General features: G+C 35.3%; 1 protein-coding gene across 1 annotated transcript in view; it reads right to left on the bottom strand.

The window, feature by feature from the left end:
- Positions 1-17,799: 17,799 nt before the first annotated feature.
- The window catches only part of MOXD1 (monooxygenase DBH like 1), a 78,084-nt gene continuing 74,530 nt past the window's right edge, over positions 17,800-21,353 (bottom strand). The window contains exons 11-12 of the mRNA XM_012736627.3: positions 19,507-19,675; positions 17,800-19,032 (exon numbers count right to left, since the gene is read on the bottom strand). Of these exons, the coding sequence (XP_012592081.1) occupies positions 18,868-19,032; positions 19,507-19,675 (334 nt within the window). The 3' untranslated portion in view covers positions 17,800-18,867. The remainder of the gene's footprint in view (positions 19,033-19,506; positions 19,676-21,353) is intronic.

Genomic DNA, 21,353 nt, shown 5'->3' with positions numbered 1-21,353 from the left:
AGAATATCTAAAATTTTCTGAAATGGCTACTAAATCACTCCTCACTTTTCCAACTACTTATCTTTGAGAGGCCAGAATGTCCTCTTACTATACATCTCAACCAAAACATCATATCACAGTGGATTGAATGCAAGAGTAAATGTGAGAATCTAGCTGTCATCTATAAAGGCAGATACTACATTTGCAAAAATGTAACACAATGCACCTCTTCTCATTAAATATGTTTGTCTTACAAAATAGTTATTTTATATTAAAATGTTATGTTAACATGTAAAAAAAAAAAAAAATTGGGTTGTCAATCAGCAGTGTCATTTTGAAAACAGATTATTTCTTATAAGTAGAAGCTTTATTAAGAAAAAAACTGCCTGTTATTTAGTTAATAAACTGTTAGTTTAGCTTTATTTTTCATCTACTTATAAAAATGTGCTACTTTTAGAGAATGTTTTTCTGTTACAGATCAAATGCTAAAATAAGAGAGCTATTTTCACTGTATCTGAGAGGTTTTCACCAGTTCCTGAGCAGAGGTTCCATTCAATGTAGGCAATTCTGAGTTTCACATTGTCACTAGTTTCCAGAACTAGGTCAAAACTCTCACCAAACCCGACAGAAAGTCTTATTACAAATAATCCATCAATAACAATCTATCCATCCATGAAAGGATAAATTATTTTTTGAGGATTTCATAACTCAGTGTTGCAATTAGGTTTTCAATTCTACAGAGTTTAGCTGGATGATTTTCTAACTCATAATACTGAATCATTTTACGTCTTGACTTACACAGTCCTTATAAAAGTTCTTGAGCTTGAGGCATTTCTGGGCTGTACTGCAGCACCTGGGACTGTGGTTTCCCTTTGTCACATTCCAGTGGTGCACTCTCCACTAGGAAGAGGAAAGAAGAGAGCAGCCTGGGTGCCAACGGGTTTTTATATAAGAAATACAGACTGATACGATGTCACAATAAGAATATATATTTTTTCATTTCAGAATATTATGGGGTAAAAATGTTTTGGTTACATAATTTGTTTTTGTACAGTTTGAGTCACAGTTATAAGTGTGCCCATCACCCAGATAGTGTGCATGGTACCTGTTAGGTGTGAATTTACCTATCCCCTCCTCCTCCTTCCATCTGCTTGATTTCTCTTGAGTTTTACTTCCTTATGTGCACATAAGCATTGATGGATTAGTTCCAATTTAGTATTGAGCACATGTGGTGTTTGTGTTTCCATTCTTGCAATACTTCACTTAGAAGAATGGTCTCCAGTTCCATCCAGGTTAATACAAGAGGTATTAGTTCACCATTTTTTATGGCTGAGTAGTACTCCATGGTGCACCACATGTTATTAATTCATTCAGGTATTGATAGGCACTTGGGTTGTTTCCACGTATTTGCGATTGTGAATTGTGCTGCAATAAATACCCTAATGCAAGTGTCTTTTTTTCTTTTGTGTAAATACCCAGTAGTGGGATTGCTGGATCAAATGATATGTCTATTTTTAGTTCTTTGAGGTATTTCCATATTACTTTCCATAGAGGTTGTACTAGTTTTCAGTCCCACCAACAGTGTATAAGTGTTTTTTCTCTCTGTATCCACACCAGCATCTGCTGTTTTAGGACTTTTTTATAAGAACCAGTCTCACTGGAGTTAAGTGATATCTCATTGTGATTTTGATTTAGATTTCCATAATGATTAGATACATTGAGCATTTTTTCATATGTTTGTTGGCTATCAGTCTATCTTCATTTGAAAAGTTTCTGTCCGTGTCTTTGCCTACTTTTTATTGGAGTTGTTTGAGTTTTTCTTGCAGATTTGCTTGAGTTCTTTGTAGATTCAAGTTACCAGCCCTTTATTGGACATACAGTATGCAAATATTTTCTCCCTTTCTGTAGGTTGTCTATTGATTGTTTCCTTGGCTGTTCAGAAGCTTTTTAATTTTATCAGGTTCCGTTTATTTATTTTTATTGTTGCTGTGATTGCTTTTGGGGTCTTCTTCATAAATTCTTTGCCTAGGCTGATATCTATAATAATTTTTCTAACATTTTCTTCTAGAATTCTTATAGTTTCATGCCTTAGGTTTAAGTCTGTTATCCATCTTGAATTAATTTTTATGAATAGTGAGAGATGTGGCTTCTGTTTCACTCATTCTACATGTGGCTACCCAATTTTCCCAGCACCATTTATTGAATAGGGATTCTTTTCCCAAGTGTATGTTTTTGTCTGCTTGGTCAAAGATCAGATGGCTATATGAGGATGGTTTTATATCTGGGTTCTCTGTTCTGTTCCATTGGTCTATGTCTCTGTTCTTGTGCCAGTAACATGCTATTTCAGTTACTATAGCTTGTAGTATAGCTTGAAGTCTGATAAATTGATGTTTCCCAATTTGATTTTTTTTTTTTTTTTTTTTTTTTTACTTAAGGTTGCTTTTGGCTATATGGATCTTTTCTGGTTCCATATGCATTGTAGAATTATTTTTTCTAGATCTGTGAATAATGATATTGGTATTTTAATGGAGATTGCATTAAATCTGTAAACCACTTTGTGTAGTATAGACATTTTAATGATGTTGATTCTGCCCATGAGCATGGTATGGTTTTCCATTTGTTTACATCCTCTGTAATTTCCTTCCTCAGTGTTCTATAGTTCTCCCTGCAGAAGTCTTTCATCAACTTGGTTAAATATATTCCTAAGTATTTTATTTTCTTTGTTGCTGTTGTGAAGGGTATTGAGTCTTTGATTTGGTTCTCAATTTTACTGTTGTTGGTGGATAGGAATGCTACTGATTTGTGTACTTTCATTTTGTAATCTGAGACTTTGCTAAATTTATTTATCAATTCCAGAAGTCTCTTGGCAGAATCTTTGGGATTTTCTAGATATAAGATCATATCATCAGCAAAGAGCCATAGTTTAACCTTTTCTGCCCCCATTTGGATACCCTTGATTTCTTTGATTGCTCTGGGTAAGACTTCAAGCACTATGTTGAATAACAATAAGAATATTGATGAATTTTTTAAAAATCTATCACATTGGTTTAGTTAACTAATTGTGAGTGCTGTAGGTACATTCCTTGAGATTATGCTTCAGTAGGTTTGAGATGGGAACTGGGAAATTTATTTTTACAAAATGCCCCATGTGATTCTGACTCACATCCAGGTTTGGGGATCACAGACAGAGAACTAAAGCAAAAGACCAGATGAGAAATAATAAGAACTTGAATTAAACTTATAACAGTGAGGATGACAAGAACCACTTTAGACAAAGGGACAGATTGTGAGGATTGAAAAATATGAGTGAAATCTATGATGATTCCAAATTGCAAGCTAGGTAAGTGAGAAGATTGCGGTGCCAGTTTACTAAAAACGAAAGAGATGAGAACATAGAATTTTTGGAGCAAGATGAATTCTATTGGGGACATAACAAATTTGAAATGAATATATAACTCCAAGCTGCTGTCTTGTCCAGTTTGGAGGTCAGAAATTATCAGGATACCAACAATGTTGAACCCCAGGGAGAAAACAAAACCCTAAGAACCAACATTTAAGCCTGAAAGCTGCTGAATCACAAAAATACATATAGTATAGCCAGCTCAGCATTTTTTTAATTAAAAAATATATTGAAACCTTTAGCTAAGGCTTATATTCTCCAATTTGGCCATAGACTACTTCATTCCAAATTTTCTTATAATCAACAAGAATGTTTGTTTACACCACCTCCTGGGCCACCATAGTTACTGAGTTTGGCAGCCCAGATTTAAGGAGTGGGCAGGGTCTAAGAGAAGCTGAAAGATTGGGAAAGAATGAGGAGAGAACATAGCCAAGGGAGAAAAGTGTGAAACAGAAAAAAGAACACAGAAATCATTATGTTAAATGTAATAGAGAAGTTCAATGACATTGATCTCAGAAGAAACCTGACTTTTCCTCTAATACTTCAGGATAGAGTTGCATCTATTCAGCATACATTTATTGAACACCTCTGTGCCTGGTAGTATGTTAGCAACAAGCAGGATGACAAAAAACAAATATAATTCTTGTCTTCTTGGAATTTAAAGGCCAGAGGACATAGAAAAATATTCATGGCAAATACAGTAATAAACCCTATGAAAAAGGAGAGAACATGGTGCTATCAGTAATAGATGAAGAGCAACTACTCCAGAAGTAGGGGATGGGGAGTGACAGGGACAGTTTCCTGGAGGAAAGATCATTTACTGCTGCCACTTTGGTTTGGTCATCTGGCTTCCTACACCTAGATCTATCTGGCCTAGCCTTTGGCTTTCTGCTCTCTTTGGCTCTCACTCTCTCCTGTCTTGGTACTCCCTTTTAAACTGGGCCCCCTGAAATGGGTGGACTCTTCCTATTCCTCCCCCAGGCCCAAGGAACCTCATTAACCAGATAAAGTTTTCTCCTCACTTATGATAAGAGGAAGAATTTGGACAGAAACCAAGTCATTTCAAATATCAGGCCAGAATGAGATTTTTTGATATATCAGCTTATCAATTTTATGAGTATTAATTCAGGCTGCTGCTATCAGTACCATGGCTACCCAGTAGTGTCTGGGATGAGGATGGGAAAGCCAAGGCTGATAGAGCTCATGGGAAGAGTGTGAGAGAGAAGAGACATGCACAGAGAGAAAACTCCAGGGATCTGCAGGGGCCCCCATTACATATTCAGTTGACTAATCATTTCATGCCGAAGCCAGGGGGAAAAAAAAAACCTGAAAGGATTAGAGAGAACTGTGCCTGGAGGTCATGCAAAGCTAGGAATGAAGCTAGTACCTATTCCCAAAAACCAGGATGGAAAACTCATAATTTATAGGGTGTCAGTTAAAATACTAAGAAGAATTTTGTGTCAGTAGTGGGGAAAAAATTAACCCTGGACTAAATGCTACTATTTCCACCAAAAAAGCTTTAAGGCAAGATTGGGGATTAAATGATTTCCAAGGAACTTAACAGTGTTCCAGAATAAAGTTCAAGAATATTTATAGCAACCAACAAGGTAAATTTTAAAATGTCTGGCATTCAGCCAAAAATTACTGCAAAATTCCTGCAAAGAAGCAGGAAAATAAAATCCATAATGAGAGGAAAAAGCAATCAATTTAAACTGAACTACAGCTGTCAAGGTGATAGAATTAGTAGACAAGGACATTACAATAGTTGCATCTGTATTCCATATGTTCAATACAGGCGGAAAGATTAAGAATGTTAAGCAGAGACATAGAAGACATAAAAAAGATTCAGTTCCAATTCCTAAAGATAAAAATGACAATATCTTTGATGAAAATTATACTGGATGGTGATACTTGCTCATAACATTGCTAGCAAAAAGATTGAATTTAAAGACATAGCAATAAAAACTATGTAAAATGAAATATAGTAAGAAAAAAGGCTACACTGAAAAAAAATAATAAAACACCAGTTGACTGTGGGACAATATCAAGAGGGCATTGATATACTAATATATTAATAATTGGAGTCTCTGAAAGAAGAAGTTGGGGACAGAAAAATTATTTGAAGAAATGTAACACCCCCAAATTTTCCAGATATGATGAAAAACTAACCATAAACACTAGATCCCAGAACCTCAAGCACAAGAAACATGAAAAAAAAACTTTCATGAGGGGATATCATAATCCAACTGCTTAAAACTAATGATGAATAGAAAGCAGTCAGAGAAAAAGATCCATTACACCAAAAGAATATAGATTTTGATGACAGACTATTTTCATCAGCAACAATCCAAAGGAGTAACGTTCTTAAATCACTAAAAGAGAAAACTCTCAGTCTAGAATTTGCTACCTGGCAAAAGTATTTTTCAAAAAGGTGAAATAAGGATTTTTAAAAAAGAGTATAAAAGCTAAAAGAATTTATTACTAGTAGGCCTGCACTATAGGAAATGTTAAAAGAAATCTGACAAGCAGAAGGAAAATGATACCAGATAGAAACCTGGATCTACACAAAGGAACGAAGATCATCACTGGATTGCTAATTGCATGGATTAAAATAAAGACCTTTGCTTATTACTTAAATTTCTTTACAGATATACACTTTAAAGAAAAAATGAAATTGTGTATCATGGGGTTTATTACATATGTGGAAGTAAAATATATGACAACAATAGCAAAAGATCTGAATGGAAGATATAGGAAACACTGTTGTAAGTTCTTATATTGTAAGTAAAATAGTGAAGTATTACTTGTACATAGACTTTAACTTGTGATAAGTTAAAGGTACATACTCTAAACCCTTCAGCAACCACAAAAATAACACAACTAAGAGTTATAGCCGCCAACAAAGGAAATAAAATGGAGCCATATGTAACATTCAATTGAAAATAAGGCAGAAAAAGAGGGAAAAGAAAACAACGAACAGATAAGAAAGATAGAAAATAACAAGATGGAAGATTTGAACCCAACCTATCGATAATCATATGAAATATAAATGGCCTAAATACCTCAATTAAAATACAAATTATCAGGTTTAAAAAAAGAGCAAGACCCAACCATATGCTGCTCCAAAGAAACTCACTTCAAATACAAAGACAGAAATCAGTTAAAAGGATGGGAAAATACATACCACTAGCCAATATCAACCTAGTACATGGAAATTATTTTACTATGAACAGGAACTAGCCTGCTCATAACTATAGGACAGATGAAAAGAAACCTTTACTTGGTTAATGTATAATCACATTTTATAGCATCCACTAAAGGAAATGGAGCTATTCAAAGGGAGAGCAGCAATATTCACATTGTAAATATCCAGCCATCAAGAGAAAACATCATTGCTATTTTGGCCTAGTACACACTGTTTCTTTAAATAATGCTTAAAGTTGGCAATGGTCTTTCAATAAGAAAGATTCTTTCTGTAGAAACTAAGGTCTGGCCATTCTTTGGGAAGATGTTCATTGAAGTCACATCAACCCTACTAGTGAAACTGAAAGGCCAGAGCAGTTTCAAAGAGTCTGGGGTGGCCCTCCCAGCTCCAGCCAGGTGAGCCCCAAGGCAGGAGGGCACTACAAGGGGCTCGGCTGAATAAAGGGCAACTGCAACTTCTGTCCTCAGTATGACTGCAGCTGACTTCAGGCTGCAGCAAAGCAAATGTCCTAGATTACTTTTCTCGATTCTCAACCTGAAATTAAACATCCTAATACCTTGTGCTTTTCCATTGAGGACAGGTCATAATTCTACTAAATTATTTATGTGTGTGGTTTTCCCAACAAATGCACAATGAATTATTTTTATTATTTTAAAAATATGCATTTATACATTTTCTTTTTAATAGCTTAAGACTCACAAGAAGTTGAAAAATTAGTACAGGTAACTTCTGTGTATCCTTCACCCAACTTCCTCCATTGACATTAATAATATATAATCATCATACATTGTCAAAACCAATAAATTGACATTGGTACAATAAAGTTAAACTACAGACAATATTTGGATTTCATCAGTATTTGCATATTCAATTGTAGGTGGGGAGTGTGTAGGTCTATGAAATTTTATACCCTATATATACTCATGTAATTAGAACCACGATGAGGATATAGCATTCTTCCACTCTGTGGGGGTCGCCCAGTGCCTCCCTACTTACTTTTCATGTCTTGACCAAAACTCACAGAGTGCCTTGACCACTCTGTGATTCAGCCAGCTGGAGGTTTATCCTAGCAAGCCTGAACCCAAACTGGGGACTTGAATATTCCCAGGCATTGATAAAGGTATCTGAAAGAAACTGGCCCTGACACTAAGCCAAATTCCTTAAACCCTCCTATAAACTCCACACCCCAATCTCCTTGCTGCAGACATACCTAAGTAGAACGTGTCCTTTCTCTTGCTATCTCTCCCAATTATTCTGCAGCGCTCTGTAAGTAACCTGCCCTAATAAATGCATTGGACTGATCATCCTGGCATTAGTGCTTCTCTCTTTGGAATCTCAGCCAACCGCATCTCTGGAAGGTTTGGGGCACTCCCTTGTGGAAACTCCTCTGGCAATACTCTCAGGGCAATTCCAGCTGCGGGTTTAGCAGGACAAAACACACTGCCACAGAGAAACTTCCTTGTTTTCTCTCTTTATCATCAAACCCTAGCCCAAACTTAATTCCTGGCAACTACTGATATGTTCTTCATCAGTATATTTTGTCGCTGTGAAAATGTTATACAGATGGAGTCATATATTATGTAACCTTTCAAAATTGCCTTTTTCATTCAGCATAATGCCATTGAGAATTATCCAGGTTGTTTCGTATATCAGTGATTCATTCATTTTTATTGCTGAGTAGTATTTCATTGGTTGCATGTACTCCAGTTTGTTTATCCATTCATTCATTTTAGGGCATTTGGGTTGTTTCTGTATAGGTTTTGCTATTATTTTTAAAGCTGCTATGAGCCTTCATGAAGGTTTTTATGTGAACATAAGTTTTCATTTCCCTAGTATCAATACCCAGGAGTGACGGCTACATCGGACGATAAGTGTATGATCGACTTTATAAGGCACTGCAAACCTTTTCTTAAAGTGGCTGTGACACTTTATAGTCCTACCTGCCATTTGTGAGAAACTTATTAATATACATTATTGCTTCACATCTTCAGCATTTTTCAGTATGTTTTAATTTTAGTCATTCCGATATATGTATGGGGTATTGGTGTTACTATTGTGCGTTGTATTTCTCTCCAAATAGGCTGTCAGTTCTAGAAGTTCAGGAGGGGTGTCTTATTTATGGCCTGGCAAAGTTCGGTGCTCAATAAATATGTGCTGTGTAGCTGAGAGGTTGCAGTGAAAGACAAGGAACTGAAGGGAGAGATGGAGTGTAGGAGGGAGGGAGGGGAGAGAACAAGGAAGAAATGAAGAAAGATGAGAAACTTGCGGGGCCACAGTGTTTGCTCAAACTCCACACTGTTGTTCTGTCTGCAAAAGCAGACTGCTGGGCCCTCCAGTAATGATATCTGCAGCTGCCTGGGAATCTGCCAGCACAGTGGGACTCATGTCTTTAAAAACCAAACGAGAGCCTCAGTGATATGTCACTCCTTCTATTTCTTGGTAAGGTCACACCAACCGCCAAAAAGGGGAAAAAAGCATCTCTTAAGCCTTGACCTATGTGGAGGATATTAGAAAAATCATAAAGGCCTGGGGAAAGCGGCTGTGAGAAAGGTGGATATCTGACAGTCCTGCAAACAGGACTTGGGAGATGAGCCTTATTAGCCGGGTGCACGCAACAGGCTTTGGAATGTATGGAAGCGTGACTGGTGCTGGGTCCTGCCCTTTCCTTCATGGCCTTAAGGAACAACAAGGAAATAACAAGATGATTATAAGTTTAATGTATATCGCTAAATAGATTTGTTTACAACAATATGCTTACTATATGACACAAAAGATTTTATCTACTATGTTCTTTGGTGTAAAGACATATACCATTGCCTATAATAAATACGGAGATATGGGGAGGTTCGAGAGCTCTTTCCAAGGAAAAGAGACTCTCCTCCTCCTTCAGCCTGAGACTGTGGCCTGGAGCATTCTTCGTTGCACCATGACACGGGTACCACAGACCTACGATCCTATAATCTTGTTTTTGATGAATCAAGCCCATCTCTAGTTGCAGAAGACAGAAGGAAAATGTTTCTGTTGTGTATGGGGGAAGGGAGAGGAGCATTTTCAACTTTGAGTTAGATTTCCCCTCTTTACATGTTAATCCACAGGCTCCTGTTTTACACTGGAATAAATATTATGCTACTTTAGTAGATGACAGGAGAGAATCATTAAATGCAAATTATCTTGAAAGATCTTGGATGTATAGTGTATGCACATGTATAGTGTTAACCAAGGAAAACAGGAGAAAAAAGTTGTTTTAAACTCCCTTTTAACACCCATTATCTTTTGCAGGTCCTCTTGTTCATTCTTTCACCTGAGCATGCCAATAATACTAACCTGAGCATGCCAATAACTCTTTCTTTCCTCCACTATTTTCCATTTGTATTCCTTCTCTCTCAGGAAGAAATAAGAATAAGATTTAATATATCCCCTCTGCCATTACCAAATAATGATATTCTATTTTTGGAATTTTAGACATTTAGATGGTATCTATCCAGACACTGGTTAATCATCCATCCTGTAGGTTTCTGAGTTCATGAAGCTAAATCACGTGAATGGTTATTAATTTTAATAATGTAATCCCTGCCTATAAGGTATGGCCGTAAGCTAGTTTTACAGTTATGTTTACTATGTTTTTCTACTAACAATAGGATGGCCCATGAAAGATCTTGGTATGGAAAAGCTTGATTGATTTAGTCTGACATTGCATGCTCTACATCACATTGGTACAAAACATTCTAAATTCAGATTTTTTAAAGTTTTAAAAAGCATATTTATGCCAAGCCTATTTAGCCTATTGAGCTTTGACAATACACTTTAAGAAGAAATTTTAAAAAATCATCATTAAGGATCATCTGAAACTATACATTTCAGAATGATTCAACTAAAATTTATAATAAAATCACTACATGCAATTCACTGTGCTAAACTTTATAGGAGTTACAAAGAGAAACGATGAAAAGTTTTCAGTTAGATCACATTAGACAGTCCAATGCACATAAATTTTTAGATAACCATTTTAAGATGATTTTTTAAAATTTAATATTTTTTTCCCACTTCATTGTATTTGGGTTAACTTTAAAGCAATCCTTTTATAAATTGTAATGCAGTAAGATAAAGATTTAATGTCAGTTCTTCACATCAGAATAAGTACTAAAATGTATTATTACCCAGAGTCTAAGAATTGTGTAACAATTCCAAGTGTGTTCTTATATTATAAATATGCACAAGTAGCTACAGTGCAAAACCAAAACTCTCCATCTCTATAGACGCTTTGCTCACTAATCCCATATCTCAGCTTCTCCTTCATTCCTGTACAAAGAGTAATCAAAATTATAACTTATAAATTAGAAAGAGTTGAATCGATTTAAATAACATAAAAAATAATATTCTTATTGGAGACACAAGCATATCTTACTTAAAGATCTTTTAAACTATTGAATTTAAATAAATTCTTCTGTAGATAATATAGAAAATGTGTTAGTTCTAAAAACACCACTAGTATTGAGGACAAACACAACATTTAATTGAATGCAATATATATGTCAACTATTATGACAAGTAAATACATATATTAGAGGTGAAAAGAAACTATGTCCTTCTATGGCCATCAGAATTGATGCTATTTTAGCAAAGTAAAGAGTACTCAAAAATCAGAAACTTTAAAAATATTTATAACTACAATCTCTATTTTCTTCACTAGATTTTCACATTAGCTTTCATGTTTACTAGTGTATTTCAAGTATGTAGAGAGAGTTCAAGGGTGAATGATTGATGAAAAGTTAAAATTATTTAAAGGCTGCATATGGACTTCCTACAGAGCCCATATGTACAACCAGATGCCAATTAAGCAAAGGGCAGACTATAGGAAATCTCTGTTAACTATAAAAATGAGAGATTTTAAAAGGAGGAAAAAGAAAATTTCTCTAACAATCACCAAAGTAACAGAAGAAAACTGGCACCCTTGGGAGTGGGCTTACTATGCCTTATTTGCTCAGTTCTCCAAGTGCACTGCCCATATACAACTTCCAACTAGGGGAATGAAATTGTGGTAGTTTACTAATTTTATAATTTAGAGAACATGGAGTTTGAAAGAACACAGTTTTTCTGGCCAGGCGCGGTGGCTCACACCTATAATCCTAGCACTCTGGGAGGCCGAGGTGAGTGGATGGCTCAAGGTCAGGAGTTTGAAAACAGCCTGAGCAAGAGTGAGACCCTGTCTCTACTAAAATTAGAAAGAAATTAATTGGCCAACTAAAAATGAATAGAAAAATTAGCTGGGCATGGTGGCACATGCCTGTAGTCCCAGCTACTCGGGAGGCTGAGGCAGAAGGATTACTTGAACCCAGGAGTTTGAGGTTGCTGTGAGCTAGGCTGATGCCATGGCACTCTAGCCTGGGCAACAGAGTGAGACTCTGCCTCAAAAAAAAAAAAAAAATGAAAGATAAACCACAGTTTTTCATATGAAGACTAAGTGATCTATGGAAAGCAATTCCATGCTTGCAACTCCAGTACACCATCTGAGTGATAGTGCTTATGACCCTGGAAAGATTAGCAAATGACTTCAGGCAAGTTCACTGGAGAATTATCAATTATCTTCTGGTCTGGGAAATCCTTTACACAGAGCCAGTGATGTAGATGCCGAGAGTTTTAAAGGAAAAAACCTCTTCCACTTTTCCTTGTTTACAAAGTGCATCCTCACCATTACTTACAATCCACTTAAGCACTTTGTCAAGCTGTTATTAAAATAAAGAAGAATATCTTTTTAAAGTAGAAAACTGACATATTAAACAATGAAGAGATTAGCAAACAATGATTAAAATGGTCAGATCAGAGTTAAACTGAAAATTAAATTAAAAAATAAGAATGCAGGAAGTTAAAGATCTAAATACAGTTATCCTAAAATAGAAGGTGAAGTGCAAAATGCACAACAAAATAATAATTTAGAAATTTTAATAAGAGGCTTAGAATCATTATAGTAAACCTTTAAGAGACAAATTGGATCTTAAAGCTAAACTCTCAAAAAGAACATTAAACTGGAGGTAATTTGAATTTAGAATTAGCCAGAATAAAGGTAATAGGGAAGGAAGTAGGTAGAGTGAGAGCTGGGAAGTGTCAGGGGCAGGTTCTTAGAAAAGTCCACCACCACCAAGGCAGTGTTCTCAGGATTTAGACCAGATACACAAAGCGCCCTCCGATGGCCATGGGAGAGAAACACTTCCCTTGTTTAATACAGACACCTCCTCCCTCTCTCTTTATTTCCATGTCTTTCCTTATTTTCAGATAATAGAATATCATTTTGTTTAGTAGGATTATTTAGAAAACTCTTTTTCTAGATATATCTTAATAAGAGAAAACAACTAAAGAATAGTCAAGGTGAGGCAAAGATATATTAATCAAATGTAGAAGAAAACACCTTATGAAGCAACAGAAAATAGAGTAAATTATTATATAAAGCTCTCCACATAAAAAACTCATGACAGAAAAGACAAGCAAAGTGAATTTGTTCATTTTAATTCTTCAGTTTTATGAGTTTGAATGAGAGCAGATTATTTGCAAGAGGAAAAAGCGGAGCACAATTTAATTTCTTTCTTTTTCAGAAACATAAATATAACAGGTAGCCAGTCCTTAAAGGAGTTTCTTAGGGAGGAATAATTGTCAGATTCACTCAGATCTAATACTCATTTGATTGTCATTAATTTGGCAAAACTGATTCAGTTAAAGCCAAATTTCATTTGATTACATCTGAAAGATGGTGTAGAAAGTAAGAAAGAAAATCTGCATTTGTTGTCAAATGTCGTGCACTCTAAATTTGGAATCTTTCAAAGGGAAGAAGAAAACTAATACTGACTGAGCTCAATGTGTCAGGTAGTTATCTTCATATCACATTTAATCCACAGCAACTTTTCAAGGTTAGAAATTATTATCCCCACTTTACTGACAAGAAAACAGAAGCTTAGTAAGTCCAAGCAATTTGGATATCGTTCACACCCAGGTAGTTTTTAAAGTGATTGGAAATTAGGTCTCCCATTATTGTTGCAGTATAACACCCTACCTACTTAGTTTTTCTGAATGTAACTATCCACTTGTAAAAGCAGTTTTAAGCATTAAATGAGAAATATTGTGAAAGCACTTTGCAAATTCCAAATCATTGTAGAAATGTGTGGCATTATTAGGCTGGCAATAATTAATGGATTATTAAAAAATATTAAGGGGGAAATTGGTTCAACTCAGGTTTGCATCCTACATTTGTAGATTATTTTCCCCAATTTTGAATTTTTTTAATATTTCATCAATTCCACACTAAATATTAAAGAAATTTGGAAACAAATGTCATTATTAAATAAACCTTAGATTGAGGACACAGAGTCCTCATGCTGTTGTTAATTAAAGAACAATGAATGAAACTCTAACAAAACAGCTTCCACATAAGGGTTGCCATTTAACGTAAGGTCTTCCTTATGGTAAAGCAATTCAGCTACGTCATGATGACCAAAAAAAAAAATCACTGCAGTACCCCATAATATGAAGAAATTTTAAAAAATCACTGCAAATATAAAGTTAAAAGGTTGTCAAAAGTCAAAAAATCACTTACAACTCATCTGATGGGTATTGTTTCCTATTTTTTTTTCTTCCATTGTTGGGAAATAAGTCATGACTTTAAAATGTAGCCTTCTGTTGCAGACTAAAATTACTTATTGAATAAAAGTACTCTGTATTGATAGGTCTGAAGCTTTCCAAAGATATACAACCTTATTAGTCAACATTTCCTAACTACCCAGTTCATGACAAGTAATTCATTTTAGCATATTCTTTTACAGAGGTGAAAATTATTTTTTTCTCTCTCTGTAAATTGTACCACTCTAGATTGATTAAAAAAAAAAATGAGTGTGTATTCGTTTGCTGGCAAAATAGAACAGCAAATAAGGAATAGACCAGTGAACCCAGGTGGATGACCCATGTCTGTTGGGCTATGTTTTATAGTTTCCCATGAACAGTTTGGAAGCTTCAGAAGACTCATCACAGAAACCTGCGACATGCTCTGCTCAGAAAGTTGTATGCTCCAAAGTTTGTTCCTTGGGTAATGTTACTCTACCACAACATGATTTGGTGGTCAATTATTATAGTTTGAGAAATGTTTCATACTGTATATAACTTTTCTTGGACTTTCAAATGTACATTAACATATTAAACACAGAGAAGTTCTGCCATACGCCTGTTTAACTTTGTAACAATTTTCCATGACTCTTCTTATTTTCCATGGAACACTGGCCTGGAATAATGCTGCTATGAGCCTATTCAATTGACTATTTTCCACTCATGAAGTACCAGTTTGACTATGTTGAATTTAGATATAACTGTCAATCAATGTCTTGTAGGGCTGAGATGATCAAAAAGCTATAAAGTAGGTTTGTGGTCCAAATAATCTATGGAGAAGTGATGGTCCATGATAAAGAAGTAAGATTTTCATATAGCTAAATTTATTCAATTTGAAGGGCTGACATTTATTCTGAATCCTTCCTTTTTTTTTTTTTTTAATGAAATGGTGACTGGAAATTTTAGTTTATGCAAGTATGAACTCCATCATGAAGACTCTGATGCCCATCATGGCATAGGTGATATCGGGTTTTGATCACAATTGTAAGCCTAACACGCTAGTACAGAGCCTGGTAGGATTTTTAATAAAAATGTTTAACTAACTAAATGAATAGTAACTATTCTGTTTAATAGCCTATTTTGCCAAATATATAGTTGACAACCCTATATTGGTTTAATAAAACTCAAAAATCTTGGAATCATGGGAGTAAATGAAAGTCAATTTTGTTAAAAATATATATTGCAGTAGGGATAGCTTCCCTTCTATAGCGTTGTCATTCTGTAGGTACCCAGAGATGACATTCCCAATCTCTCTTGCATTTCAGTGAGACCATGTGACTAATTTTAACAAGCAGGATGAAAGTGGAAGTGATCAATGGCACTTCTAGGTCAAGTCCTTTTCCATTAACAAGCTAAATGCTGAAGACCTTTAGGCTCTAGAGATGTTGGGGCTACAGGATCCTGAGTCCCTGAATCACCCCAAGAAGGAAAGCCAATTACTGAATGAATCACGCACATGGTGCAATTAGTTGCATATAAAATAAACTTTATTTTGTTAAACCACTGATGTTTTGGAATTTGTTTTGGAAGCTAGTGTTGTCTAACATTTATATCCCCAACTATATATAATACACACAGATATACCTTCACAGACATATACTAGAAGCATATGCACCAGAAATTTGAATGTGGTATTCTCTGGGTGATAGGATTAACAGATTTTAATTTTCTTCTAAATTATCATATTTTCTAAAATTTCTGCAGCAAATAGGCATTATTACACATTAGGTTTATAATCAGAGAGAAAACAAAATAAATGTTATATATTTTTTAATGATTCCCAGACTGCAAAACCTATTTTTTTTTTTTCATTTTTGTTTTTGAGATCCTTCCTCACTCCCTGTATTCTTCAAGCTCTTAGTTTGTTTTGGACCTACAAACTGGGAACACAGCCCATCTTTAGTCAGAACTGGCAAACTGCCAGTCATCCCTCCCCTCTCACATTGGCATCTCAGGGTAATTACTATCCAACTTCTCTCTTTGACACCTCAAAATGGAAGAGTATTGTTTAAAGAAAACTTATATGGATCCCCTTACTGTAGCTGGATCCTTTATCATATGATTTGCATTAGTAGCTTTTTATTCTGAAATAATTTCAAACTTAAAAAGTTGCAAAAATAGTACAAAGACTTATATAATCCTCTGCCCATTCTCCCCAATTATTATTATACCATATTTGTATTATTACCCTGTTTATAGATGATAGATAGATATTTTTTCTGAACCATTTGAGAATAAGTTGAAGATATCTGTAATATTTATCAAAATTCTTGAAAATATGCAATGAATATTTCTCTATTTTCTCTTATTGTAACTTAATTGTAAGAAAATAGAGATATGAGAAAGTTTTAGCTATAAAACTGTTAATCAATATTTGTGATATTAAAAACTGGAAATGGTCTTTATGCCCAATAATAAGAGTTTAGTTGAGTAAAGTATATGGTGCAATTATATACTGCTTCCAAATGCCCTCCTGTTTGCCATCTGTCACTGGCCTCTGTAGCCATTATGACAAAGTTCACAGCTTTTAATATGCCTGCGTCTGTTGACTGTATCACCACTGGGACTCCTTTGATCCTGCCTACTAAGCACCTTCAGAAAAAAACTGATCACCAAGGACACCTTCAACCTCACATGGCCTTGATGAATATTGGTTTCACCAGGAATGTCTCTCCCCCCCCCCCCCCGCACCTAAGGATCAGACCAGAGACCACTGAACATAGAGACTCAGTTCTTCCTCAAGTCTCAGGCCTCATGGCCCACGAATCAGGCAGTGAGATTTGATCCAGGGCAGCAATAAAAAACCTCTATGAAAAAGGAACAATAAAATGCCTGGGCTGTTCAGAAAGGTCTGCTCAATATAAGAACAAATAACTTAGAATACCATCAGAATTCTACAGAATGTGCAGCACATAACCTATCCTAATTTAAAATAAAGAGTCAGTTCCTCGAAACCACATATATTCATGAGAATTTCTAGAAGATGAATGTCAACTTTCTTCCTAATAATATCAATGGAAAAACAGATCCCCTTGCCTGGCTCCACAAATGTAACTTTCCAAAGCTTTTTTATCCTTTTCTAGCTGGTATATTTACTTTCCTTACCAAGAACAATGAAAACAAATATAATATTACAGAATTTCCAAAGGAAATCACTGGACTTTGACACCTCAGGTTCAGAAATTCTGAAGTAAAAATAAACATGAAATTTCAAATAGGGAGCACTTGGGATTATCATATTTCTCATACAAATATTTGAATGGAAAGTCATAGAATCTGATATAGCACTTATAAAATAAAAAGAAGTAAAGTTAACTCCAAAATATGCCTCATAAATATTATAAACATCTCATCAAATGGGAAAATTCTCAGATTCAAGAAGGAAACACTCCAAAACATAATATTTATTTAAAAGACAATATAATGTGTATTGAAGACATTTTGGGTCACAAAGAGCTTAAAAATGGAATGGAAAAATGCAACATTCCTTATTGATTTTACTGACACTACTACCAGTACAGAATCACTCACTTTTCTTAAGGAGTATACAAGATACTGCACAAAAAGTTCATTTCATTTAGTTTATTAATATGGTCCAAACAGATTTAGCTTAAGAAATGAGGACAGGACCTAAAACAAGATTTGGCTGAACTATAGAAAGAGAACCAAAAGAATGACAAGATTTTTCAATTGATGACAATTTTATATAGAAAGTTAGTTTCTTAACTAATATAAAAATAAATTTATAACTGCAATCATGACTTAAATTGAGCCAGTGTGCACCACGGTGTCACCTAACAGTTAGTGAGGAAATAAAAGGACCTCATTCCCTTTGTTTGTCTTTGAGCTGGAGCTTCATAAAGTTCCCCTCACAGCACTGGGTTTGCATTTTCTCCTCAGCCACACACCATTTCTGTGTTTCCCTTAGCTTCTTTCTTTTCCAATGGTGGCAGAGCTCAAAAACAAAAACAAAAACAAACAAAAAAACTCAACTAGCCAGTACTGAACAGGGAAGGCAAAAAAAAAGGTACTTTGAGATGGGTGTGGGATGGTCTGGGTACCCACAGATTCAGAAAAATGAGGAGACTAGAGTGGGCATCACCAAACAGCACTGAGGTAAGGGGCCCATGGGCAATTCACACAAAAGACCAGAACCGGATGTTAAAGACAGGAAGGGCTGTTGTTACACTCACAACGTCACACTCAAAGAACAGGAAAGAAAATGAATGGAAAGTAGTTCCTTTTATATTTTTCAGAGGAAAGCATTTTTTAAAAGAAATATAAAAGTCAAGTCCAAAAAGTGAAATAGCAACAGTGAGTATTTAAATAAAATGGAATGTGGAAGGAAAAAAGAATTCTTTTATTTCCATTTGACTGTCCAATTTTTAAAAATGGTTATGTTAAGTCAGGCCAGTTTTGTTGGCTATTGTATATACACTTCTAAGGAAAAGAAGAGACCCCAGTTGGTGTCTCTCAGGTAGACTGGGAAGGAGAGAGGAGGGGAAAATGTGGAAGAAAAGTCTTCGCACTCTTCACGCCCATCTCTTCATGCCCAAAGTGGACACGGTCTTTAGCCCGTGCTTTAAATGGCAGGATCAGACCACAGAAAACATAGTCACCAAGGACAGCAGAGGTTTAGTCACAAGCACTTGGTGCTCAGCACGCCACAGAGTAGTGTAAGGCACGCGAGCAGCTGGAGGGAGAGAGCTCTGTGCAGAGAAGAGGAAGACGATGTTCCACACACCACAGGTTCCGCTTTATACGGTCTTTCTATGTCTGGAGGTAATGCCGTCATTCCTTGAATCTGAAAATGGAAGCAAAGACAATGCAAATGAGCGTACGATTTAAGAGGGCAGTGGCAGTGGCTTCAGCAGGGGCTGCAGGCGGCAGAGAAAGGTTACTGGGTTGGGGGCGCAGAGGTCATATACCGGGGAAGTCAGAAACTTAGGGTTTAGGAGGAAGGTAGAAAGAGGGCCAGATACTCCTTTGGAGAAGAAAAACCACAAAGCAGGCTCTATTGCTTTTTAAGCACTCAACCATTCTATCCCAGCTTCATCCCAACTTTAATTTTAGAACAAATTTCTCTCTTCAAAAGGAGCGGAATCAAGAGTTTTCAGTCAATCCAAGTTACCATCAAACAAATAAATTATCAGACATACCCAAAGGCAACTCGAACACTGGATCTATGGATATATGTCTGTTTCTTAGTTTTCCTATGATGGTTTCAGGTAAAATGTGCCGTCTGGTTTCTCAGAGGTTAAAACAAAGTCGAGCTTACCGACCACTCTGCGTTGTCTGTCTTAGAACATCTCATGTTCACCGGCAGGCTAAGGACCAGCTTGTTGAAGGAGAGACCTTCTTTTTTATTCCATTTGAACTTATTCATTGCGTCCATGAAAGAAAGGTTTTTATACTGCTTGGGACTTTTGATAATGAAAGGCCAGGTCCTGAATTTAAAATAAAAAAATAATTTGTCATATTCAGAACAAATGCATTACATATTTCCTTTCCTTTTCGACATTCTAAAATCAATGTCATACTTGTTCATTGTTACACATACAAATAACCTAATGTGAAGCATTGATGAGCTCATCAGCAGTTACTAGAAGAAATATGTACCAAATAAGGAGTCTTTTTTAAAAATGGTATTCCCTGTTTTAGTAGCAGATTATATTGATTTTAAATACAAATAATCTTGGCTCAGAAAGCTTCTGGAGACCTTCATAATTCCTCGCTCATTTGTTTTGACTCTAGTTAGCAATATAACTGGTAAGCATTTATTTCTGAAGACTGCTATGCTAAGGGTGTAATAAACTTGCAGGTTCCTAAAAGATACTGTAACAGGAGAAAAATTTAAATCCATACACTAGAAAAGCCTGACCCCTGCTGGCTGCTTTGTTTTGGCTTGGCTAAGTGAGAAGATAAATAGAAAACACCTGAATTTGACGAGTGTTTTTAAAATTTTATTGAGAAAAAATACTCTGTAGACAATACTCTGCTTCCACTTGCCACTCTAAAAAACACACTTTAAATGTCCAAGAAAGAAAACAGAAATCACAAAAGAATGACACGACCTGCTTGAAAAGACATTCTTCAGGTGATGCCATTGATTAAATACAAGTTTTAGATTATTGATTTCTGAAAAAATAAAAAGTATAAGTACTGGCATATCACAAAAATTTATATTAACTAATCCATGGACCTTACAGGAGGTTATCATGGGTGGCTAGTAAGTATTCGGCTCCCATGACACCCCAAGAAGATGTTCCCATGATTTCCAGTAATCACCAAATAATTAACCTCAGCTGAGGAATCTACATTTTTGATATTTGATCTTCACAGTTTCTTCATTTATTTATGTCATTATTCTCTCTCTTATACACATAACCTACTCAGGCACACTGAATATTATTTTCTTAAGCAAATGAAACATCTTTTACGGGTTTTTTTGAGTTACAAAGATGAATTTTTAATGCCTAAATTTGAATTATTCCCTCCATATCAAATAAGTGAGACAATGAGTAAAACAATGGGTAATATATGAATATCTTTACATTCTTACATCATTACAATCCTAACTTCCTTTTAAATCAATATATCTTTGTGGAGTTTTAAATGCATTATTATACAGAGACCTTAAAGTTAATAAGTACCATAAAGTAAGAGCAATCAGCATCACACCACACGAAAGGTATCTAGCAATGATTTAAAATCTGTAGTATTTTAAAATTAAACAACTTATACAGAGACACAATCCAGAATTAGTATAAAACAAAAATTTGCCTTGAAAGGGGACTATGATATTTGCAAACTATGTCCTTTCGAATACACGAAAAGCTACAGATAGGTTTTATTAAATATAAAATCATTTTAAAATCAAACGTTAAAAATAAAATTTACTTTTCAAAATGATATGGTGCCTATTTTGAAAAAGAGAAAATCAACTTTATAATCAGACATGCTAGGGAGAAATCATCAGGCTGTAACCACCTAAAACACCACCAGGTGGCACTTGATCTCTACCAAGGTGCTCAGGTGAAATAAATCCTCTCAATTTCTGCAGCCTCACCGGTAAGAGTGAATAGTATAACCATTACACATAGATGAAATCTTTAAAAGTCTTGT

Source organism: Microcebus murinus, chromosome 5 (genome assembly GCF_040939455.1).
Source record: "Microcebus murinus isolate Inina chromosome 5, M.murinus_Inina_mat1.0, whole genome shotgun sequence".
Lineage (NCBI taxonomy): Eukaryota > Metazoa > Chordata > Mammalia > Primates > Cheirogaleidae > Microcebus > Microcebus murinus.
The sequence above is the reverse complement of the archived record's forward strand: the minus strand, read 5'-3'. Positions and strand labels throughout refer to the sequence as shown.